At 36.4% G+C, this 27,365-nt stretch overlaps 1 protein-coding gene across 1 annotated transcript; it reads left to right on the top strand.

The window, feature by feature from the left end:
- Positions 1-15,417: 15,417 nt before the first annotated feature.
- Positions 15,418-26,454, top strand: GIMD1 (GIMAP family P-loop NTPase domain containing 1). The gene is made up of 3 exons (XM_039255607.1): positions 15,418-15,446; positions 16,733-17,127; positions 26,194-26,454. Exons 2-3 carry the CDS (start codon positions 16,735-16,737, stop codon positions 26,452-26,454), a joined length of 654 nt encoding a protein of 217 aa, XP_039111538.1. The 5' UTR covers positions 15,418-15,446; positions 16,733-16,734.
- Positions 26,455-27,365: the final 911 nt, after the last annotated feature.

Genomic DNA, 27,365 nt, shown 5'->3' on the forward strand with positions numbered 1-27,365 from the left:
GATAGTTACTGGGTATGACCAGAATTAAGTAGAACATAAGCAAAAGATTTATGCAGAGCGTTTAACATTTTCCTTTTGTATTTATATCCATTTTATGGTATAATGAATAAACATATGGTCTGTGGACTCAGGCAGACCTGGGTTGGAGTTCCCTTTCTGCTACTTCTAAGCTGTATGACCTTGGGAGGATTCTTTTTCCGAGCCTGCTTCCTTATAGAGAAAGTGGTAATAATTGTGCCTACAACACAGACTTATAATGAAGATTACATGAAAAAAATCACATAAAGCACTTAGCACATGTTTGCCTCATAGTAATTGCCCAAAAAGGTACAGCTATTATCATTATTATCCTTATTGTTGCTGTTATTGTTTGGGGTGGGTTTTTTTTTTTTTTTGGAGTCTTTATGATTCAAATGGCCTAGATGACAAATAATACTGGTCCCCAAACAGAAACAAAGCACATTAGCCAAATGTCAACTAACTTTGGACAGCTTTAACTTTTCCTTTAGAAAATCTATTGCTTCTTTATGTTTTTTTAAAATATAATTTATTATCAAGTTAGCTAACATACAGTGTACAGAGTGTGGTCTTGGTTTTGAGAGTAGATTCTCATGATTCATCGCTTAAATACAGCATCCAGTGCTCATCCCAAGAAGTGCCCTCCTTGATGCCCATCACCCATTTCCCCCGCCCCTTTCGCCCCCAACACGAACCCTCAGTTTGTTTCCTGTATTCAAAAGTCTCTTACAGTTTGCCTCCCTCTCTGTTTGAAACTATTTTTTCCCGTTCTCTTCCCCCATGGTCTTCTGTTAAGTTTCTCAAGCTCCATATATGACTGAAAACATATGATAGCTGTTTTTCTCTGCCTGAATTGTTTCACTCAGCATAATACCTTCCAGTTCCATCCACATTGTTGCAAATGGCAAGATTTCATTCTTTCTCATTGCCAAGTAGCATTCCATTGTATATATAAACCTCATCTTCTTTATCCATTCATCAGTGGATGGACATTTGGGCTTTTTCCATACTTTGGCTATTGTCGATACTGCTGCTATAAACATTGAGTGCATGCCCCTTCTAACAGTGGGGGACTCCTGCATCCTTTGGACAAACTCCTAGTAGTGCTGTTGTTGAGTCATACAGTAATTCTATTTTTAATTTTTTGAGGAACCTCCATACTGTTTTCCAGAATGGCTGCACCAGTTTGCATTCCCACCAACAATGCAAGAGCATTCTCATTTCTCTACATCCTCACAACATCTGTTGTTTCCTGAGTTGCTAATTTTAGCCACTTTGACTAGTGTGAGGTGGTATCTCAATGTGGTTTTGATTTGTATTTCCCTGATGATGAGCAATGTTGAGCAGCTTTTCATGTGTCTGTCAGCCATCTGGATGTCTTCTCTGGAAAAGTGTCTATGCATGTCTTCTGCCCATTTCTTCACTGGATTATTTGTTGTTTGGGTGTTGAGTTTGGTAAGTTCTTCATAGATTTTGGATACTAACCTTATCCAGTATGCCATTTACAAATATCTCCTCCTACTCCATCAGTTGCCTTTTAGTTTTGTTGATTGTTTCCTTTGCAGTGCAGAAGCTTTTTATCTTGATGAGGTTCCAATAGTTCATTTTTCCTTTTATTTCCCTTGCTGTTGGAGATGTGTTGAGTAAGAAGTTGCTGTAGCTGAGGTCAAAGAGGTTGTTGCCTGTTTTCTCCTGTAGGGTTTCCTGTCTCATAGTTAGGTCTTCCATCCATTTGAATTTATTTTTGTGTATGGTGTAAGAAAGTGGTCCAGTTTCATTCATTTGCATGTTGCTGTCCAGTTCTCCCAGCATCATTTCTTAAACAGACTTTTTCCATTGGATATTCTTTCCTGCTTTGTCAAAGATTAGTTAGCCATACATTTGTGGGTCCTATTGTGGGTTCTCTATTCTATTCCATTGGTCTATGTGTCTGTTTTTGTGCCAATACCATACTGTCTTGATGATTACAGTTTTGTAGCACAGGCTAAATGATACACTGGGCCAGATGGACTTCACAATATATTCAGAACATTTCATCCAAAAGCAGCAGAATACACATTCTCAAGTGCACATGGAACATTCTTCAAGATAGATCACATACTGGGTCACAAAACAGCCCTCAATAAATGTAAAGGAATTGATATCATACTATGCATATTTTCAGATCACAATGCTATGAAACTTGAAATCAACAACAAGAAAAAATTTGGAAAGCCTCCAAATGCATGGAAGTTAAAGAACATTCTACTAAAGAATGAATGGGTTAGCCAGGGAATTAAAAAATAAATTTAAAAAATATATAGAAGCAAATGAAAATGAAAACACAATGGTTCAAACCCTTTGGGATGCAGCAAAGGCTGTCGTAAGAGGAAAATACATCGCAATCTAGGCCTATCTCAAGAAACAAGAAAAATGCCAAACACAAAACCTAATCCCACACCTAAAGGAACTAGAAGCAGAGCAGCAAAGAAACACCAAAGCCAGAAGAAGAAGAGAAATAATGAAAACTAGAGCAGAAATAAATAATATAGAACCCCCCTCCCAAAAAAAAGTAGAACAGATCAATGAATCTTATAGCTGGTTTTTTGAAAGAATAAACAAAATTGATAAACTCATAGCCAGGCTTCTCAAAAAGAAAAGAGAGAGGATCCAAATAGGTAAAATCACAAATGAAAGAGGAGAGATCACAACCAACACCACAGAAATACAGATAATTATTAGAGAATACTATGAAAAATTATATGCCAGAAAACTGGACAATCTGGAAGAAATGGACAAATTCCTAGACACCCACACACTACCAAAACTCAAACAGGACAAAACAGAACATTTGAACAGGCCCATAACCAGCAAAGAAATTGAATCAGTTATCAAAAATCTCCCAACAAATAAGAGTTCTGGGCCAGATGGTTTCCCAGGGTAATTCTACCAGACATTTAAAGCAGAGTTAAAACCTATTCTTCTCAAGCTGTTCCAAAAAAATAGAAATGAGAGGAAAGCTTCTGGGCTCATTCTATGAAGCCAGCATTACCTTGATTCCCAAAGTAGACAGAGACCACATTAAAAGGAGAATTACAGGCCAATTCTTCTGACGAACATGGATAAAAAAAAATTCTCAACAAGATACTAGCAAATCAAAATCAACAATATATTATTAAAAGAATTATTCACCATGATCAAGTGGGATTCATTCCTGGGCTGCAGGGCTAGTTCAATATTCACAAATCAATCAGTGTGATAAATCACATTAATAGAAGAAAGAATAAGAACCATATGATCCTGTCAATAGATGCAGAAAAAGCATTTGACAAAATACAGCATCCTTTCTTATTAAAAACCTTCAAGAAAGTCAGGATGGAAGGAACATACCTTAACATCATAAAAGCCATATATGAAAACCCCACAGCTAATATCATTCTCAGTGGGAGAAAACTGAGAGCTTTCCCCCTGAGATCAGAAACACAATAGGGATGTCCACTCTCGCCACGGTTGTTTAACATAGTGTTAGAAGTCCTAGCCTCAGCAATCAGACAACAAAATGAAATAAAAGGCTTCCAAATTGTTAAAGAAGAAGTCAGACTTTCACTTTTTGCATATGACATGATACTCTAAATGAAAAGCCAAAAGACTCCACCAAAAAGCTGCTAGAACTGATACATGAATTCAGCAAAGTCGCAGGATATAAAATCAATGTACAGAAATCAGTTGCATTTACATACACCAATAATGAAGCAACAGAAAGAAAAATCAAGAAATTGATCCCATTTACAATTGTACCAAGAACCATAAAATACCTAGGAATAAACCTAACCAAAGATGTAAAAGATCTGTATGCTGAAACCTATAGAAAACTTATGAAAGAACTTGAAGAAAACAAAGAAATGGAAAAACATTCCATGCTCATGGACTGGTAGAACAAATATTGTTAAAACTCCAATACTACCCAAAGCAATCTACATATTCAATGCAATCCCAATCAAAATTGCAACAGCATGCTTCTCAGAGCTAGAACAAACAATCCTAAAATTTGTATGGAACCGCAAAAGACATCAAATAGCTAAAGCAATGTTGAGAAAGAAAACCAACTTGGGAGACATCACAATCCTGGACTTTAGCTCCTTTATTTATGTTTTAAATGTTTTCCCAAAACATTTTTGGGGAATGAAGTATAAAAATCAAGAACCAGTTTACATATGATAATTGTACTCCCGGTGTCCCTTTGCCTTCTTACAGTGTGCCCTTTCCCTTCTCTACATTTTGGCATACAAAGCTATTGTTTTGGCCAAGGGTTACAGCTGAAATAAAAATAGTAATTCATTTAGCAGATGAGTATCAGCAACTATATATTGAGAAAAAGAGTAACTCTTCCACTTACCAACTATATGATCATGAGCAAGTTACCTAACGTTTCTGTGCTTAGGGGTTAATAATACTAGCCACTTCAGAGAGTAGTGTGAGTTAATGTATTAAAAGTGTCTAGAACAGTGCCTGCGCATGTACTGCATAAGTCTTAGCTTTCTATTATAGTCCGCTGAACTCATATATAGCATGCATGTACACATACACACAAACACAACACTGTCATTTCCCTTTCTGAATCATTACTATCTTTCAATGATATGCTTATCAGTCATCTGCAGTATGCAGAAATCTCCTCAGTATTGTTGGGAATTTGAAAATTTAAAATTCTTGCCTTAGGCCACAAAAGTACATGTAGTGCTCCACTGTTGTTTAATCTTTTAAGATTCAATGAATTGCTACTATACAATAAATCTTTGCTGTCCAATATTTCATACCCTGGAATCACTCAAGACCTGTATTTAACACTAATAACTATACCTCCCATGTAGCTGACACTCTTTTTTCATAGGAGACTGATAAAACTGTTCAATTGTTATGTATTGTGTTTTTTGCATAGCTTGGTTGCAAGGATCACACATACACCCTACTTAACCTCAATATGCAGCAGGAAAATTCTAAGGGAGTTAGAGGATTTTCTGTCCTTTCTAAAGTAATTTGTATCTTTTATTGGTCCCAGTGTTTCTGACATTTTGGTATCAGCAAACTCTAGTGATAATATCTGGAAAGGTAGTTCCATACCACAGTTATTACGAAGGAGAGAAAAAGTTTACATCTTCTTGTTAAAAAAATCTAGGTATCCCAGGAAGACTATAAATATATTACATAAGTTACAGTTATTGTGCAGGGTCTATTTTTCTTGAGATTATTTTTGGAAAAAAATTCCCATAAAATGGAAAATTTTGTGGCATCAAGTCTAGGAAATATCAGGTGTGATATCTGATATCCATGGTGATAACTTTATTTCTAACCATGATCCATGGCATTCATGATGTTTTGTGTCATGATAAGAGAATTTTCTCATGCTTTCCAATTATTAGAACTTATAACAAATAAATGTTTGACACTGAATAATATACCTGACAAATTAGAGTCTCTTAGAAGTTGAAGTTAACCTAGTGTCTTACCTTAGGGGCTAAGGAGTTAATGGCTTTATTAATCATTATGAGACTCTCTACTTCTGTGCATTTGGCTAATAAAATATATTTATCCATATGGGTTGAGTGCATGTTATTTCCTAGGCAAGAAGAATAAAACATAAAATATTTGACATATAAAATTATTTTTATATGAAAACAACATTCTGTATTATACTATGTGATCTTATTTTTCAAGACTGAACTGGAAAAATCTTTTATCAAGAAGATCTAAATTAGGATAACAGAATTCAGTAGACATTTTTGAGATAAGTCTTGGGAGATTTGAGATCCTTTGAATTAAAACTCTACTAATTTTGAAGATGGTGGCAGAATGGGAGGACCCTAGGCTTGTCTAGTCTGATGAAAACTACTAAATAATTATCAATCATCCTAAATACCCCAGAAATCAACCTAAAGCCTGGAAGAACAAACTCCACAAAAAAGGTAGAAGAGGCCACAATGAAGAAGGAAGGATGTGTGAAGACATGACTTGGGAGATAAACAGATCAAAGTCACAGCTGTGGGGAGGGAGACCCAGTCACAGAAAAGGGCAAGAGATATACTAGCACCTGGGAGCACACAGGGAAAACGAATTCCTATAATAATTGGCTTAGAAAGGGAGAGGGCCCAGAATTTTTTGAGTTCTTGCAACCAGCAGCACTTAAGGCCTGGAGTTTTATCTATTTTCTATCTATCTATCTATCCATCTATCTATCCAGATATTTATTTTTATTGAAAGAGAGAGAGACAGAGAGAGAAAGTGTATAAGAGGGGGAGAGTCAGAGAGAGAGGGTAGGAAAGAATCTTAAGCAGGCTCCACACTCAGCATGGAGCCCAATGCGGGACTGGACCTCACAACTGTGAGATCATGGCCTGAGCTGAAATCAAGGGTTGGATGCTTAACTGATTGAGTCACCCAGGTGCCCCAAAGCCTAGAGTTTTAAAAGTTAGTGTGATTAGCTTGGGGAGAGCTCAGAAGACATTGGAGCTGCTCTTGGAGATAAGACAGGGCAAATAGCCTGAAGGTATACAGTGTAAAAGCAATGGTATGGAGAGTGTCTGGGGCACACAATGGGGAAGTTACTTGCTCTTCTTTGAGCGTGTCCCAGAAAGGCAGCATTCATGGAGATATGCCTTCAGAAACAAAGGAAATGACCAGCACCATTTCTCTCCCCTGTCCACTAGCATAAACAGAGCCATCTGTAGGAACAAGCCTACCACCCATACTTGCTACCTGACTTGCTTACACCAAGAACCTCCGTCCAGCATTCCAGTGGAACCATCCTTCCCAGTCACACTTAACCTCATTGCAGTGGACCCCCTCCTCTAGAAGACCAGCCCAAACCCTCACCAACACTGTGTCTCCTGACTCAAGAATTTTTTGAGGCCTCAGTTCTGGTGGCGTCAGTGGTCTCATTCACAAGCAGGTCTCATTTCACAAGCAGACCAGAGCACACCTAGATAAAACATGCCACATTCAGGTCAGAAACCAAACACTGCTCACAACAGGCAAAGACAGCCTCTGCAGACAACTGGGCTGAAGGATAAAATGGCCAGGATTCAACAGCAGAATGCATATAGCATGCACATTCAAGACACTCTCAGAAGTGCCAGGCCCTGCACAACACTGCAGGGCAGGCACTATAGCATGTCTTCTTCACAAATCCACTACCCTCAAGAACAGGAGACATAGCTGACTTTTCTAACACAGAGAAATAGGCACAGAGACATAGACAAAATGAGAAGACAGAGGAATGTGTCCCAATGAAAGAATAGGAAAAAGCCATGGCCAGAGATCTAAGCAAAACAGATATAAGTAACATGTGTAATGGAAATTTAAAGCAATGATCATAAGGATACTCACTGGAATTGAGAAAAGAGTAGATGACATGAGTTAGACTCTTAACACAGAGATAAGAAATAACATAAAGATAAAGCGCTCAATAAATGAAATAAACATATTTGATAGAATGTACAACAGGTAGGGAGAATCAGAGGAATGAATTAATGACTTATAAGACAGTAATGGAAAGTAATCAAGCTGAAAAAAAGAGAGAAAAAGAGAATTATGCAAAACAAGAATAGACTCAGGGAGCTCAGTGACTCCATCAAACATAACATTCATATCATAGGAGTCCCAGAAGAAGAGAAAGAAAAGGGGCAGAGAAGAAGTAATTCCTGAAAATTTCCATAATTTGGGGAAGGAAACAGATATCCAGATCCAAAAGGAACAGAGATTCCCAACAAAGTCAACAAAAACATATCCCCACCAAGACATATTTTAACTAAAATGGCAAAACATAGGGGCACCTGGGTGGCTCAGTCAATTAAGCCTGACTTTGGCTCAGGTCATGATCTTGTAGCTTGGGAGTTTGAACCCTGCATTGTTCTCTGCTGTCAGTGCAGAACCTGCTTTGGATCCTCTCTCTCCCTCTCTCTCTTCCCCTCTTCTGCACATTCTTTTCAAGTACACGGTACGTGTGTGTGTGGGTATGTGAGCGTGTGTGTGTGTGAACATTCGACTAAATAGATCACATACTAAGCCACATAATAGGCCTCAACAAAGTTTAGAAGAATGAATTTACCATAAATTCTTACCATGAATATGAACCTTTACTGACCAAAACTCACTATGAAACTAGAAGTCAAGAAAGACTTCTGGAAAGACCACATATCCATGGAGATTAAATAACATGCTACTAAACAATGAATGGGTCAACCAGGAAAAAAAAATTACATTGAAACAAATGAAAATGAAAACAAAATGTTTCAAAACCCTTAGGACACAACAAAAGTGGTTGTAAGAGGGAAGTTTATAGCAATACAGGTCTACATCAAGAAGCAAGAAAAATCTCAAATAAACAACCTAACCTTACACCTAAAGGAGCCTGGAAAAGGAAAAACAAAACCAAGAACCAGAAGACGGAAGGAAATAATAAATATTGGAGCAGAAATAAATGATACAGAAACTAAAACCCAATCGAACAGAAAAATGAAATCAGAATCTGATTCTTTTAAAAAAATCAATAAAACTGATAAACTAGCCAGACTTACTAAGGAAAAAAAAAAGAAAAAATCTAAATAAATAAAATCATTAATGAGAGAGGAGCAATAACACCAAACACCATAGAAAGATAAAAAATTCTAGCTACCAAAAAAAAAAAAAAAACCCAGGAAGAAATAAAAAATTTGAGCAGACTGATTACCAGCAAACAAATTGAATCAGTAATCAAAAAACTCCCAACAAACAGAACTCCAGGACCAGATGATTTCACAGATGAATTCTACCATACATTTAACAAAGAGTTAATACCAGGATGCCTAGGTGGCTCAGTCTCTGTTGAACATAAATGCAAAAGTCATCAACAAAATACTAGCAAACTGACTCCAACAATACATTTAAAAAAATCATTCACCACAATCAAATGGGATTTACTCCTGGGTTGCAAGCCTGGTTCAATATTTGCAAAATAATCAACATGATACATCATATCAATAAGAGAAAAAATAAGAACCGTACGATTATGGGCTGCCCAGAGTCTTGATTTTGGCTCAGGTCATAATCTCACAGTTTGTGAGTCTGAGCCCTGCATCAGGCTCCACAGACATCGTGCAGCCTGCTTGGGATTCTCTCTCTCTTCCTCTCTCTCTGCCCCTCCCTCTCTCATGCTCTCTCTCTTACTCTCTCTCTCTCTCTCTCAAAAATAAATAAACTTTTTGTTAAAGAACCATATGATCATGTCAATAGACACAGAAAAAGCATTTGACAAAGTACATCGATTCATGATTAAAAACCCTCAAGAAAGTAAGATTTAGAGGGAATATATCTCAACATAATAGAGGCCGTGTATGAAAAACACACAGCTAACATCATCCTCAATGGGGAAATCTAAGAGCCTTTCCCATAAGGTCAGAAACAAGACAAGGATATCTACTTTTACCACTTTTATTCAACAAAGTACTGGAAGTTCTAGCCATGGAAATCAGACTACAAAATAAATAGAAGACATCCAAATCAGTAAGGAAGAAGCAAAACTTTCACTATTTGCAGATAACATGATACCATATATAAAAACTCCAAAAGATTCCACAAAAAAACCCTGCTAGAACTGATAAATTAAGTCAGTAGAGTCACAGGATACAAAATCAGTGTACAAAAATCTGTTGCATTTCTATACACCAATAATGAAGCTGCAGAAAGAGAAATGAAGAAAACAATCCTATTTATAATTGTAAATAAGATACCTACGAGTAAACCTAACCAAAGGGGTGACAGACCTGTTTCTGAAAACTGTAAAACACTGATGAAAGAAATTGAAGACAACACAAAGAAATGGAAAGATATCCTAAGCTCATGGATTGGAAGAACAAACATTGTTAAAATGTCTATCCTACCAAAAGCAATCTACACATCTAATGCAATTCCTATCAAAGGACCAACAGCATTTTTCACAGAACGAGAACAAACAATCCTAAAATTTGTATGGAACTACAAAAGACCCCAAAAGGCAAAGACATTTTGAAAAAGAAAACAAAGTTTGAGGCACCACAATTCCAGATTTCAAGTTATATTGCAAAAATGTAGTAATTAAAACAGTATGGTATTGGTACAAAAATAGACACATACATCAATGGAACAGAATAGAAAACTCAGAAATGAATCCACAACTATATAGTCAATTAATCTTTGACAGAGCAGGAAGGAATATCCATCCCATGGGGAAAAGGCAGTCTCTTTAACAAATGGTGTAGGGAAAATTGGACAGGAACATACAAAAAAGGAAACTGGACTACTTCTTATATCATACCCAAAAATAAATTCAGAAAGGATGAAAGACCTAACTGTGAGACCTGAAACCATAAAAATCCTAGAAGAGTGCACAGGCAGTAATTTCTCTGACACTGATCATAGCGACTTCTTTCTAGATAGGTCTCATGAGTCAAGAGGAAAAAAAAGCAAAAATATACTATTGGAATTACATAAAAATAAAAAACTCAGCACATTGAAGGAAACCATCAACAAAACTGAATGGCAACTTACTGAATGGGAGGAGACTTTTGCAAATGACATGTGTGATAAAAGGTTAGTATCCAAAATATACAAAGAACTTATAAAAGTCAACACCCCTCCCCAAAATAACCCAGTTAAAATATGGGCAGGAGACATGAACAGACATTTCTCCAAAGTAGACATCCAGATGGCCACCGGACAAGAAGTGCAAATCAAAACTACAATGAGATAACACTTTATGCCTGTTAGAATGGCTAGCATCAAAAACATAAGAAACAAAACATGTTGGTGAGGATGTGAAGAAAGGGATGGGTTGACTGAAATGCAAACTGGTGCAGCCACTCTGGAAAATATGGAGGTTCCTAAAAAGTTAAAAACAGTACTGCCCAACAGAACAAACTGATGGTTACCAGAGGAGAGGTGGTTGGGGGAATGGTTAAATAGGTGATGGGGATTAAGGACTTGTGATGAGCACTGGGTGATTAAATAAAAACACTAAAAAAATCAATTTTTCTGTTGCTTTCAAGGTTGTATTCATTTCTTCAATAATGACACATATTTATCTGATGATTCATTATATTAAAATTGTAAATGATAACCTGAGTATACCTGTTATTCTCAGCTTTCAACCTAAAAGGCTCAAAGCTGGTGACCAGAAGTTTAGTTATTGTATCATTCTTTATATCCTAGAGGTATCAGACTATAAATTTCATTTACTTTAATGAAAAAAGCCACTTCAAACTATAAAAGTACAAACGTTAAATGCATACACATATGTGCACACATATATCCACACAGGTACAGGCAACATTTATTAAATACATAAAGTCAAATGTAATATATTAAGCTATCACAGAATGAGAAGAGGGATCGATGCTAAAATAAAAAATCTTCAAAACTGATACAGAACAGTCAAATTACTATGGCAGAAATTTTTAAATTTGTTCTAGAATGACTTCTAGAAAGCTGCTGGGCCTAATGTTTTTGTGAAACTTTCTTCAAACCTTCTAAGTATGAATTATTGCCAAGGTATCTGAATTATTGCAGAGCACCACCAAGGAAAGAAACGTTTCTAAGTAATTTTAAGAGATTAGTGTATTTTTGATCTGAAAACCTCACAAATGTAGGATAAAAAATAGAAACCTATAAGCCTATTTTACGACAAATAAAGTTGCTAAAATTATAAATAAATCTTAGAAAAATGAATGTAGTAGCATAGCAAAAGAATAGCATATCCTGATTATGTAACTGCCAATAATTACTCTTGCCCTCAGACAGTTCACCTGCTAAATATAACCTCATCATTAATGTCTCTCATTGCAGTAGTGGTTCTTAAAGAAATGGAATAAATAGGGGGAAGACAAGGGTTATTTGGAAAAAGAAATGTGCTCACTGTGTTAGTGCCCAAGAGAAGCCAATGTCCTATGGGTACCAGGAAAGAAAATGTTTAAATGAACCTATTTTCCCCTCTTTTCTAAATTTCCTAGATGCTTTGAAATACATATACTTCATTTATAAGCCTAAAAAATCAATCAGAAATACTCAGAAGGAAACAAACAAACAAACAAACAAACAAACAAAAAATGTCGTAAAGTTTCCTGAGTGAGGAGGGGACTGGTAGTCTTTAAAATGTGAAACCAACCAGGTTTGGACTGAAGCCTTCTCATATTCCCATCAGTATTCCTATTCAGACAAAGGCATTCTTCATCATTCCAAGAACCTTCAAACTGCATTCAAGTTGGGACCATTTGTCCCCAAATTTAAACTGCTGACCAGTGTTCTCTGAAATTTTTGGAAAGGTAAGATCTGATGTCTTCTTCTGAAACCAGCTCAGACTGAGTTAATTAAGTTACCACCAACTTTAGCCTCCTTATCAGCGCTCCCTCTGACTTACAGCAATGTTTGCCAAGGTTAAGGTCAGTTAGACGACACAACTACAGATTTTGGTTATTATTCTAAGGGCTTTCTTTATTATGAAAAGACAGAACATATGAGCAAGGGGTTCAGAGTTCAACCTAATGAAAAGTGGAAGTTGTTTAAAACTGTGAGAGTACCTGTTAAGTCAAATTGCCATTAAGTCAAGGACTACTTATACTAAACTTCAAATTTATGAAGACTAGAGACACAATTTTACTGAGTGTAGAGCTGTATAATTTATGTAATTATAATGCATACGTATATAAGTATTAATACGTATGTGTGTGTTGTTAATATGTATGTATAATGAGCTGAATTATATCTCTTCCAAAATCATATGTTAAAATCTTAATATCTAGTACCTCAGAGTAAGTCTGTATTTGGAGATAGGGCCTTTAAAGAGGTAATTGAGTTAAAATGAGTTAAAATGAGGTCATTATGGCTGGCCCTAATCTGCTATGACTTGTGTCCTTATCAGGAGAAAAATTTGGACACAAACATACACAGTGAAGACCATGTGATGACACAGGGAAAAGATGACCATGGATAAGCTAAGAAGAGAGGCTTCAGGAGAAACCAGCCCTGCTGACACCTTAATCTCAGACCTTCAGTCTCAAGAACTGTAAGAAAATTAATTTTTGTTATTTAAACCATTCAGTCTATGATACTTTGCTATGGCAGTCCTAGTAAACTATTATTGCACATACGGGTGTAATCTGAAACATAGTTGTTACTCATGTTAACTGGAATCACCCTTACACATAATATCTCACTTCAGAGATTATGAAAAGTCTAAGATCCTCCCCAAGATTCTTGCAAGCTCCTAGGGGTTAGTATCCTAGCTTCAACCTCTTGCCTCTCCTACATTACTTCAATTCAGATGTCATTTCACAATCTCCAACTTCAGTGGCCCTTATCTTGTGCTAACCTAGGGTGGACCTCAGGTCTCTCCGTTACTTTCCATCAAAACAAAATAAAATAAAGTAAAATGCTAACAACAACCAAAAACAAAACAAAAAGAAAAATCCACCTTCACACAAAGTAATCATGAACACAGCTTACTTTATTATCCCAGAAATGCAAAGAACTTAAAATTGAACTTTAACTATCTCTGCTCTAACATAGTCCCTTAGCCATTTGCATAACTGGGACTTCCAGATTCTTGCCATGTTCTAACATTATAGGCCTTATTCCTCCCTCCTCCTCTTTCTCCTTCTCTTCTTCTCACACTACCTCCTCCTTCTTTCCCCTTCTATCCCTCTGTCTTGCTCCCTCCATCCATTCTTGATATACCCTGATCCTCTCTACTTTTTTTGACTCTACCCATTTCCAGCAGTTTGGCTATTACTTTTTGTGAGTTTGACTTATGTTAAGACGATCCCCTTTTCTACCTCACATTTGAACTATTTTTTCAAAGACAACTCCCTTCCTTAGAAAAATTCTGGAGTCGACCATTAAAGTAATACTGTTTTACTTTCATGGCATTGTACTTAGCCAAGTTTCTATAAAGAGTAAAGGTAATTTATCAAGTTTTTTTTACCTTGATCCAGAAGAATATAACATCAATTAGCTACATCATCTAGTATCAATACATTACCCTTCTATATAATCTTTAAATTGACTTAGATCTAAAACCATTGTTAAACCTATCGGAGATTACTTTAAAATTTTTCATTATCATTGGAATTTTTAACCACACATATGACCTCTGAACCTTATTTTTTCAACTGTTAACTGTTGCATTCAGAAAACGATTTAAACTATCATTTCAAAGAGGTTTTGAAAACTAAAACCTTCTACACTTGTCACATTTCATAAGGAATGTAGGAAAAATGGCTTAAGCGTACCTTTATTCAAAAGATCTTCCACATAATTAATGTGTATTGATGTAGTTTGTCTATTTGAAGAATGTCAGTTTACGGTTTGAGGAAAAAAATGAAAATAAATTCTGGTTCAAATCATTTAGGAAACAGGCTACTACTGCCACCTGGGGGAGGTTCTTTCTGCTTCATTCAAGAAAGCCAAATGTGCTTGTCAGATGAATGAAAACAGTTCGTGTTTTCCCTGTTATATCCACACAGGAAGACTTTTAAGCTTTCTGCCCATGAAGTCATAAGGCATTCCAGATGTCTCCAAGATTCCTTCACACAGAAATGCACACTTCTCAGACTTTCTGAGAGGTACAGAAGATGAACCAGAATATAACCATACTAAGGTTTCTACATCTTACAAACTAAGAAGGTATTTGGAAAAGTATGGGTATTATACTAAGAAGAGGAAAAAAAATAAAGCTTTCAATAACAAAATGGAACTGAAATTTTAAGCAAAACGTATCTGGCCTCATCTTACACTCAGCTGCACTCCTTTTCTGGAATATGCTATCATTAACTGATAATGGAAGTTACATGTGCAGATATAATCATACTAGTGATTGCATCAGTTGGGATGAGATAATAAATTTCAATTCCATAGAAATAGCCAAAAGTTTTCTTATAGAATTTTTAAATTTATGAACTAAATACTGTTATAAACTCAGTACCTATTTATTGCATGAATATTACATATCTCACTGTTCAAACTTTTGATGAAGTAGTGATATGGTGCTCATCATTTACAACGGAAATAATTGTGACCATTGCTTTTAAATGTCTAGTTTGTGCTTAGTAGCTGTCAATTTTGCTTTCTTTATACTATAGAGAAGTTGTTACCTATCAGCAATGCCCTAAAACAAAGACTTTAATCTTGGAAATAAAGTTTCAGGAAGTATCTGTTGAAATAACAGGTCTGTCAGATGACCAAAAAAAAAAGTCAGTGCTGATTAGAGGAAGACAACTAACCATTTATAGAGAGGATTCTGGTAATAGATTAACTAAATAGAATACAGACAGTATCAGTCTCTGAGTGGTACAGTGATACTGTCAGAAGATTAAAGTTCATGCCAAAGAACAACTGTACCAGCTCCAGAGAAGTCGGTGGAGAAAGTAGTTTCAAGATTGGTAAAGGTAGGTGACATGCAGCAAATGTATTGGGATTCCAAAAACATTATTATTTTTTATATCATGTATTTGATTCAGGAGGAAAGAGAAATCTGAGTGACTATGGTTTAACTGATACAGTTGAACTGTATGAGCTGGGGTCACCTTGAAGGACTCCAAAAATGAGTGTCTTTTGTGTGGGGTTTTGAGGTCCATGTTAGAATCTAGGGAGGTTGGGGTGAGGGGCATTAGAGGACAAGAAAGGCCAGAGGGACATAAAACTAAATACTGGAAGTACAAATTATAAGCAAAAATAATAAATATGCCATATTAAGTTCTCTTATTTATGAATCAGCAGTTGAGTATATTTGGCAATGGGCCTGTAGCTCTGCCTTACTGATCTAATGAAAATGATCAACGACCTAAAAATGCTTATGTTCTGCATAGATTACCTCCATGTTAGGGGTGCTGTAAATGGAATTGATTCTCTCAAGATTCTCCTCCCTCCTAACTGAGCTACACAATGTGTTGGGTTTTACTTCCTTTATTCAAAAGCCAGTAAGTTACTATGGTGGACCATGGAAATGATTTATTAATTATTTCATAACAGAAATTACAAGCAGTTCTCATTTTCATCAGAATGCTGCCTGGTAGTAAAAAAAATATAATAAACAAAAACAAAATCTTTAACATTATTCATGTTTCATAGGAGACAAACATTCAGGAAGTCAGGAGAGAAAAGTGTTTGCAGATGCCATGTGTGTATTCATGGGATGGGGAGGTGGGGAGGTAGAGGATGTTATTTAAAATATCCTCTTATTATTTTAAATAATAACAGCAGGAAGGATCTGTTTCTTCCACTCTTCTGGTTCGACTTCTCCTCCAAGAGTGATTAATTTTTACAGGCTGCTGCTAGCCTTGTTAGTGAAGTCAGAAACCTCAGCACCCATTGTAATCATACTCACCTACCACACTGATGAGTTAACATATGCCTCCTAAACATTTACATTATCATCATGCAATTTGGGTTTTTCTCCCTCCCTTTCCTGCAGTCACTGCTTCCTCCTCTCTTCTTCATCTGTATTAAACTCCTCTCTCCTCTCCCATTGCAAACTACCGATATTATTTCAATCTTCCCTCTATCACTGGGTTGTCTCCACGTTAGTGGAGCACTCCTCCATGTTTTAGCCACTATGAATGAGGGGTAAGGAAACCAAAGGTAATACCTGCAGTGCTCCAGGCCAAGTAAGATGCCCTAAACTGGGTGAGTACAGATGTCTAACTGCTTATGCTGAGCCTTTGTTTACCCACAGACATGACGGACTCCAACAAGATGATCATCAACTTGGCCCTCTTTGGCATGACTCAGAGTGGAAAAAGTTCTGCTGGGAACATTCTTCTGGGAAGCACTGACTTCCCCAGCAGCTTTTCTCCATGTTCAGTGACCAATGATTGCTGTCTGGGCCGCAGTTGTCACCTCTGTGGCTTCATGCGACGAGGGGGGCAAGAGATCACCCTGCAGATCCAGGTGCTGGACACTCCAGGTTATCCACACAGCAGGTTGACCAAGAAGCACGTGGAACAGGAGGTCAGGGAGGCCCTGGCACATCACTTTGGGCAAGAGGGTCTCCATCTTGCACTGCTGGTCCAGAGAGCAGATGTACCTCTTTGTGGACAGGAAGCATCTTCCTTAGTCCAGATGATTCAGGTAATACAAAAAAGGTGATTACACTAATGCCATTATTCCTATCTGAAGGATAATTATCCTAATAGAAAAGAACTATGACAATTTGGTTCAAAGAGTAGTTTAAAACAAGTTCAAAGAGTAGTTTAAAACAATTTTTACCATAGAAATGGTAAAAGTTACTTGATCTTTCCCACCAAGAGCCATTTTTACAATTTCCTTTAGAAGAATTCAGTTAGTCATTTTGCAGCTGGGCCATAGGACTCCCCCCACTGCCCTAAAAATAAGATGCTAGACTTCAGAGGTTAACTAACCTCTGAATAAGTTTGTAAACGTGGTCTCTACTGGATCTGCATCAGAATCAACTGGGTTGTCATTAAAAATGTATATTCATCCAAGCCCCATTGAAACAGAATTCAAGAGTAGAGCCAACGCATTTGCATACATTTTCCATATATTTCTTAAAAAGTCTAGTTTAATGGGGCATCTGGGTGGCTCAGTCGGTTAAGCGTCTGACTTTGGCCCAGGTCATGATCTCACGGTTTGTGGGTTCGAGCCCCATGGCGGGCTCTGTGCTGACAGCTAGCTCAGAGCCTGGAGCCTGTCTTCAGATTCTGTGTCTCCCTCTCTTTCTGTCCCTCTATCTCTCAAAAATAAATAAAACATAAAAAAAGCCAAGTTTAAGAACTACTAAACTAAAAACTAAAATACTGACTTGCATCCATTTCCTATCAAGGGGACAATCTCTCTCTCTCTCTCTCTCTCTCTCTCTCTTTTGAGAGAGAGAGAAAGAGTGGGAGTGCGGAGGGGCAGAGGGAGAGGGAGAGGCAGAATCTTAAGCAGGTTGGGGAGGGGGCAGCCTGATTCAGGGCTGGATCTCATGACTATAAGATTGTAACCTGAGCTAAAACCAAGAGTTAGACACTTAACCAACTGAATACCTGGGCACACACACCCCTTTTTTAAGGGGACAATCTCTTATAGTTCACTAACAAATGGGTGTTCATTCACTGATTCAATCATGGAAAACTATATTAGGTACCTGCACAAAGTTTAATGATTAGTGAACAGTACATGAGCCCTGCCCTCAAAAAACTTACAGTCTAGAAGAGACTAATAAACAAATGTAAGACAAGTGCCAAAGTAGTGTAATGTATGGGCAAGGAGAAAAGAGGTTTCACTCTGACTTATATCATGGCAAATATGCAGGGAAGATCTATGTTTTATTTATAGGAAAGAAACAATCTTTCTTCATCATTTGTAGGGCCAGCAACTGATCCATTATAGCCAAGAGAAGACCACAGGGACCTCAGCATGAATATAAATAACATATGCCACCTTTGCCTTAGTAGTCCATTCCTGTTTGTTTGTTCATTTATTGTAAGTCACTATGTTGGAAGCTTGTTAAGCTAGTCTAGGTGAGGAGCTGGGGATAGGGAAAGGTTCTGGGTATGGCCATAACTAGGAGATGGAGGGACTAATACTTGCATACAGTATAGACACATATATGAACCAGGCCCATGTAAAACCAACAATTTCTGGAAACTGCTCATTAAGCTGCTCCTTTCCATTCAATCTCTTGATTCTCTAGGCAGGGGCCACCCAAATTTAACTGCTGGACTTGACTAGTATTACTCAGTAGCCTTGCTTAGTCATCGAGATATGAGAACTCATCACTACTAGAAACTCTACAGGTAAATTACATGGTGAATAGAGAGCAGACGTTTTTCATTCAACAAGAATTTGTATAAATGTTACTCTTCTTTTGGTCAATCTCTGATCATGTTGATGGAGGATCTGAGGCACTTAGAAAGATAGTGTGCTTAGCTTCAAAGGAATATTTTTTCCCTTTAACTAGTAAAGGCATAAGATTGTTCTAAATGACACTTTTTTTCAGTAACTGCATGTTTCTAAAATGAAAAAAAAATGTGAAATCACAATAGACTAGTGGAAAAAATTAGGGTGACAAGAGCATAAAAAATAATCTTCATTATCCAACTCCTAAAAAATCAAGGACACGCTGTATAAAAGTAGAGAAGATGATTGTAATTAAGAAACAATGTTTAATCCAAGAAAGCCCACAAACTTCCCCCAAACTATGAAAGCCTGAATTTCAAACAATATTTCTGGTAGAAATCAACTGGAGGAGAAACCTGTTGCTCTTCCATCTGTGCATCAGTATAATTTTTTTAAGTGTATTCATTTCTTTTGAGAGAGAGAGAGAGAGAGAGAGAGGGGGAGGCAGCAGGGGAGGGACAGAGGAAGAGTGAGAGAGAGAGCAAGAGAATCCCAAGCAGACTCCACAGTGTCAGCACAGAGCCCGATGTGGGGCTCAAACCATGAACCATGAGATCATGACTTGAACCAAAATCAAGTCGGATGCTCAACTGATTGGGCCACCCAGGCACCCACCATCAATGTAATTTTTAAACAAGTTTTAAAATTCATTTAAAGCTGCCATTAAATAACATTTAGCTTAAGATATAGATGGATGTAACTCAGTAAATTCAGTAAGTGCACAAATAGTTCTCAAAAACTAGCATCTCTCCTTATGCCTCCAAATTCTTCTCCATGCTAGTACTATGCTTAGCCAAAAGGGACAATTTAAAAGACGTACATTTTAAAAACAGATTTTGTTTTCCAGTTTTAGTATATAGAACGCTACAGTCATCCCCTATTTTTTTTTTATACAGGAGAATTTGATTTATAAATGTCTCTCTCATCTTTTAAAAAGGTATCTGGCATATAGCCACCTTCTCCTGGCACTGCCTTCCTTAAGTCAGTGTCCAGTTCATGACTTAAAGGCAGGGAGGAGATAGGCTAGAGTAAAACTCAGATCCAGAATTTTTTTTCCCCTAAAATAAATCTTTTCCCTCCCAGGAAAACTCAGCAGCCAAGATTTAGTAATCTTCAGAGGGGCCCATGACCCCCGGGAGGCACTGCAATCCTATTCTGGGCTTCCATCATAATTTTTGGTTGAAGATTGCCTATGCACAAGCTGGCTGTTTATGATCTTTTTCCTGAAGGTGCTTCAGTTACTGGTGGCAGCCATCTGGATGTGCTCACAGATTGGGAGCAGCTGCAGAATGTCTGAATATTCAACAGGACCAACAGCTGTTAGGAAGGAGCAAGGAGTTGTTAAGGTCCTCTGGTTCCAGACACACCCTGGATTGCTTTTTCTTCCTGGTTTATGAAAAATGGGGAATGGAATATTTGCCTTCTCCCTTTTCCTCTCCTCCTTTCTGGGGGCACTGCTACCTGCCATGGAAGGAGTCAACAAGGCCAATGCCAGAGACGTAATCTCTTCTTTCCTGTACCTCCCTATTATCTCTTTAAATATCTCTTTAAATTTGTGCTCTAAAATTTTTTAGAGGAGTTATAGGCTGCCAGCTATGACAAGTGAAACATTTCCCCAAATGACCCCTTTTTATTTACTTATGTTAGGCCTTAGTAATTTATAGCAAAATGGTGGCGATGTCAGAGAGTCATCTCTCCAAAATTGGAAAATAAGGGGAATGATTCATCTAGATATTACCTACCATTTGAATGTTATTTAAAAATCCACAAATAATGGATCAGAGAAGACAGAATAAAGGTACCTTAAGAAAAGTTCTAGCAAGCAGCCAAACTGCACAAAGAATTGAATCCAGGAATTGACTAAAGTCCAAATTCTTTCCACTATCATGGTATCATGTGTTATACTGTATATAATCAGGTTTCAAGCATATATTTTTGACTTAGAATGAACAACTCAAATGTTGATGTTATAGGTGTGTGTGTATACAAAAGGCTCAAAAAGGCTAAAGCAAGGCCGGAAAATACTTAACAAAGATAATGGGCTTAGTTGTTCAGTAGAATTACTTGAAAAATAAGGCTTGTTACAATTTTAAGCATATGACTAAAAATGTTACTAAGAGTTTCTTGGCTTCAGTTCTTCACTTATAAAATGGGGATAATTTCACCTATGTTAACGAGTTTTAAGGGTTATATTTAATGAGTATAATGTGCTTGGCATTCTGCCTGACTTACAGTAGGTTCACAGAGAATTACTATCAGTTATCATTTTTATTATTATTGTCACTACACAAATTATAATGAGTACTTATTCATATGAATTACTAGATATGAGCAACCTATTATAGAGGTAAAGAAAACAGGTTCTATAGTAAGTTATACTTGTGTTCAAGTTTCTGCTTACTTACTTGTTTTGTGACCTTGGGCAGGTAATTCCTCTAGATTTCAATCTCTTAATTGGTAAATTGGGAAAGACACTAGTGTCTAGTATACTGGGTTATTTTAAGGACTAATTTCATATTATCATAACAGTAAAGTAACTCAGTAGCACAAGGCAAGTGCATACAATGTCAGCTATGGTCATCATCTAAAATTAGGACATGTTATTCGTATCCTTCTTTGGGATTTTCTTGATAGGTTGGAGAAGAAAATCAGAGTGAAATCAAGCTTACACAGCCCTGATGTATAAGAACTTCTTTATTGATTTAGAAAAAAAATCTGGGACGAAAATTCACTGGCTTCCTAAGGTTAAAATGAGAAGCTCTAATTTAGTGGGAAGGACATGGGCCTGGCAGCGAGGGGAACTCGCAAAGGCCCAGGCCTGACAACAATCAGCTGTGCGGCTTTGGCAAAGCCATTTACCATCACAAGTCCACAATATCCTCATCTGTAAAATAAGGCAATGGACATATGATCTCTAAGGTTCAATATTCTCTGAATCTGATCTAACAAGGTCTTATCATTCATCTCTCTGAGAAGGTAATGTGGTGCTTTAAGTGGGATGAGAGTAAGGGAATAGTATGGAATATAAAAAATGGTCCTCATTGTCCTCCTGTTCCATGATAATTTTTTTCTCAGTTGATGTAATAGTTGGCTTTTTAAAATTTTCCCCCTAAAAAGTCCAGATGCTATGATTTCATCAACCACAAACAAATGGGGCAGGGCTGGTGAGGTCCTGGGAAATGAACATAATTCCTGGAAAACAAAGTTTATATCCTAACTAGTTGTCCCAAAAGGACTAGATGGACTCATACCCATTAGCACTCTGAAACCAAACAATTCATGATTGATTGTAAAATTTCCATCTAGCTTAGTACTATATTTAAATTATTAACACCAGATAGCTTACATTAACTTATCTTGCTCTTGGATTTTTATGTGAGGTATCAATCAACTGTGATTATTCTTTCTCTGGGTCCACAGAGAACACGTTTGGCCACTAACATGATGACTGTACACCAAGCGACACTACTTTCAAATAGTCAACTATTTTCCAGCCAAAAATCAATCTAAAGATTATAAGCTAAATCAACCATTCTCTTCTATTTTTGGCAGTAATTCAAAAGTGCAATTTCTCCCACAGTTTAGGACATGAGCATCCTTTCATAAATAATTATCAACATGTTAAAACTTCTCAGTGGCTGAACACATGGACTTGTAAGTGGTGTCGAGCTTACAGATCTGTTTTCCTTAGGTGGTTTAACTCATTTTTCCTGAATGTTATTATAGTTTAAAGTATAGGAAATGTCTGGGAGACTAAAACAGAACGTGTTAATGTTACAACCCAGAAAACCAGGAACTAAAGACATACTGTGAAAGTTATACCATCTAATGCAATAAGTACTAACCTAGCAAGAAAAGAATTCTATGTTATAATATATAAGGAAGGGATCACATGAGCCAAGCTGTTTATTTAGCATGAATTTTTTATTATGGTGATGTTTTAAAAATATTTAATGGCAAATGTGGTTCATGCATCAACCAACACTCAGAGGGTAGCCCTGGGGGTAGCACTCAAAAGGTTAAGGGCGGTGTCTATTTATTAACTTGGATTAAACATTTCAATATCATGACAATCAATATAAACACATCGATGATGTACTTGGGTGACTATCAAAACTGGCTCTAAATTTGAGCTTTCAGAGATAAGAATGCTCAGGGATTAATAGTTACACTTTATAGAAGTAAAGGCCCCATACTACACAATTCCCAATAATGTTCAATCATTCTCTTTACTTGATGTGTCTTCACTGTCTTAATTCCTATACTCAAGGTATCATCACATGCTAGAAACATATCCCGACCCCTTCCTCTACCCTCACATTCCACCCCCACCCCAAACTGGGCTAAATGTCTGCCTCTAAAGCACTGATATATTTCTATCACAACACATGAAACTAAACCAAATTGAAAGTATTTTCTTTCCTGTCTGTTCTTCTTCCTCAGTTTTAAGTTTAGGTAGTACAAAAGAATCTCCACCAGACATAAGCAGAAAATGTATCTGTCATGGTCTACTCTGTGTCCCTGGAACAAAGTAAACCCCCAATAAATATTTGCAGAAGGAATAAATCACCTAGAATTCTTTTTAAAATTCAAATTTCCAGGATCCATCCCTAAAGATTCTGATGCATTTTTAGCAAACATCTCAAATGGTTCTGATGTAAATAACCTAAGAATCTTTATTCCCAGAATCTAGATCTATTTATCAGTTCATTAATTTCTCAGCCATTTGTATTAATTTGGTAAGGATTATCATACCAAGGCTGCATTACCTGGGTGGCTTTTCAGTAACAGAAATGTATTGTCTCTCAGTTCTGTAGGCTAGAAGTCTGAAATGAATGTAGCACGGTTAGTTCCTTCTGAGGGCTGTAAGTGAAGAATCTATCCAAGAGTTCTGTCCTTGGCTTATGGATGACTGTCTTTATGTTTACATGGCACTTTCCCTTTATTTTTATCTTTGTCCAAACACCAATCACACTGGATTAGAGGCCCACTCGTAATGACCCTATTGTCAAATAAAGTCACATTCTGAGGTACTAGAGGTTAAGATTTCAACATATGAAATTAAACTCATAACAATAGTTTATTTTGCAACTCACTGATCTTCTCTCACAAGGAACACGTTACAACATACTGAATACGACAGACTTTGCTATGTCACTTTTAGGTAAAATGTGATGTTGACACTACACATGTATTAGATTTACACAAGAATTATCTTATTTACAAGGTGGGTTAATTAAAATTTTGCTAATTTGTGTTCTGAAGGCACTAAGAATATGCCAACTAAAGTACTTTGTAAAAAAATTCTTTTGTAAAGTTTAGAATCGGTTAAAAATAATTATTCATTGAATGTACTGATCTTAAAATTTCAATTCAGATTTTCTTCAAGCAGGGCATTTTTAGAGCTAGAAATATATAATTATTCGATGGTATAGACAAAGTTTAAACAGATATGAAGAAAATTTTGGACTTCTGCACTGAGAAACTCTTTCTGAATGCAAAACAGAAAGTGCAGACTACATGCAAACCCATGAGAACTACAGAACAAAAGAGAAATTTTATAGGAAAGTACCATTTTCTGTCCCAACGGTTAAACTTCAAAACTAAAGACTCGAAACAAATAAATAAAACCCTAAACCTTCTATTTGAGATGACAGTGAGGGTCTACATTCCAGCTTAATCCAACCAATGTCTAGTGAGAGTTTACAATGTGCAACAGGCTTTGATTGATATAGCAAGACATAAACTCTGCCTTCCAAAAGCTCCTGGTCAAGTTACAGAGATAAATGTGTAAATAAATAGTTTTGATAAATGTCAGACTGTATTAGGAATATAATTGGTAACCACGGTCTCAAGATGTTTAAGTTTAAATATACTGTTCCACAGTTGTCATATTTTCATATAATTTATGTCTCCATTCCTTATTCCCTCCTTCCTTTCCTTCTCCCTTTTTCTTTCTTCCTTCCATTTTCAGCTTTTCAGTCTTATCAATACCAATCCTGTATTTGTTATATACACTGAAAATAGTTTCCAAAACTGCATTTCAATTTTCCCAAGATTTTTAAACCGTCTATGCTGATATCCCTGTATGGGTTTGTATTCAACTTCTCTATGCATCAGTTTCTCCATATTTAGGAAATAATACTAGTATCTCCCACAAAGCTTCATGTTGAATTCAAAAGACATAAAGCATGTAAAGCGCCTAGGAGAATATCTAGCACTAAATAGTAGTTGTTCTCCCTTCCTTCTTTCTTCTGATTACTAGGGGTCCTGGATATTTGTTATGCTTATTCCTAAGTATTTTATCTTTCCAAAGACTCAAAAATAAGTAAAACCCTAATATTTTAGGGATGATGAGGGTCTAAATTCAAAACTATTATAAACTGGTAACAGCTTTTGAGAATATTTTGATAATGAGAATATTTGGAATGAATGGAATTTCTTTCACAAGGCCATGATTTCATATAGCTGTGGAAATATTTTAAAAAGTTAAAAATGTTATCCTTAGACACCTTTACATTGTGTGAACAATATGCCACATGCTGCTACTTCTACTTTACATCAGCTTATTTTCACTAATCAAACAATAACTTATTACATAACCAACTTCCATATATCACTAAACAAAGGAACACCAGTCTTCAATGTTTTTCAACCACAGTAGAGGAAGTCATCTGATAAACTGGACCTGATTCTAAGCATGTGAAGTGAAGAGGATGAGAATCACTGTAATATTTTGTAGGTGTTCCAAATCACTAAATGTAATTTGATCTTAACTTTTCCATTGCATGACTTCTGACTAATCTATAGATTGTAACCAGATTACATAATTATAAATCCTTAGAAGACTTTTAGTTACTATGACAACACAACATTCCTACAAAAAAAAAATGACAATTCCCTTGGCGCAAGTCTTCTGACTTAAAGGAATTCAGTAGTTCTAACAGCTTTAGGTTGGCAGGCAAATAGAAATTACTGCTGAATGTTATAAATGTAATTGTGTCATATGCAACATTAATAACATGCAGTTCTGAAGTTATGTATACATAAATTATAAGAGCAAAATAAAATGGAGAATTAAAGCCTTTTTTTTTAACAAAACCCACCCACCTCTCTCCATTTACTTACATTATTTGACCCCATCTTCACTTCCCATTACATATATCAGTTTTTAGTAACATAATGACATCCAGATCTGTTGCCTGTCCATGTTGAGCCTATAATAAACCCTTTGCTTGTGTTTGAGGAATGTAGGCCAAGGCAAATAGCCATTTAACTTTCACTCTTTTTCAGGAACTTCTAGGACATGCTTGGAAGAATTACACTGCCATTCTTTTCACCCATGCAGAAAAAATAGAAGAGGCTGGGTTCAGTGAAGATAAATACTTGCATGAGGCCTCTGATACACTGCTAACCCTGCTAAATTCTATACAGCGCCGATATATTTTCCAGTATAAAAAAGGAAACTCACTTAATGAACAAAGAATAAAAATCTTAGAAAGAATCATGGAAATTATAAAAGAAAACTGTTACCAAGTTCTTACCTTTAAATAAAATTTAAATAAAAGGAAAAGAGCTTTGGGTTTTAGAGTCAGAAACCTTGTTTCGAAAGTGCCTTTGTCAGAATGGATGAGGACAGTCAGAATTCCATAGGCTGCTGGTTAAGAGTACATTGGTATAACCACTTTGGACAACTGTTTGGCTGTTAAAAAGAATATAAAGGAAACAAGACTTCTAATGCAAATCCTATGACCCAGCATTTGGCCTCCTAAGTATATATCCAGCAGAAAGGTGTACATTTGTACACTAAAGGACATGTATGTACAAGAATGCTCTTGGCAATACTATTCATAATAGCTAAATAGCTACTGGAAATTATCCAAGTGTCCATTAACAGAATAGATAAGCAAATAAAGGTATATTCTCACAATGGAATATTTATATGAGAATGAGAATGACCAAACTACATGTAACAATATCAATGAATTGCCCAAACAGAAAATCAAAGAAATAGTATATGCTGTATTACTCCATTTGTATAAAGTTCAAAAACACCCAAAACTGATGTAATAGAAACTACTCTGATGTTAGGAGAGGTCACTCTTGGGGAGGGGACAGTGAGCATGCACTGGGCAGCTTCTGAGATTCTGGTAATGTTTTGTTTTTTGATCTGGAGGCTGGCTTGAGTGATCACGTTGTAAAAATTTAACAATAAACACTTCTGATTCATAAGGTGTTCAGTATATGTATTTGAATAAAATTTTAAATGAATAAATTATTAGCTGTATTTTAAAAACTAGTTCCACCACTTAACTTGATGCTAGACAAGGAAAATTATTTAATCCTGTGAAAGCCTCACTTGGAATATCTAATGGATAGTTACTGTAACGATGCTCAATAAATGTTAACTTTCTTTTCCACTTTCTTATAACCTGTGGTTCCTATTTAGGGTTGGAAATACACGT

This window comes from Hyaena hyaena, unplaced genomic scaffold, assembly GCF_003009895.1.
Source record: "Hyaena hyaena isolate Hyena2069 unplaced genomic scaffold, ASM300989v1 scaffold_535, whole genome shotgun sequence".
Lineage (NCBI taxonomy): Eukaryota > Metazoa > Chordata > Mammalia > Carnivora > Hyaenidae > Hyaena > Hyaena hyaena.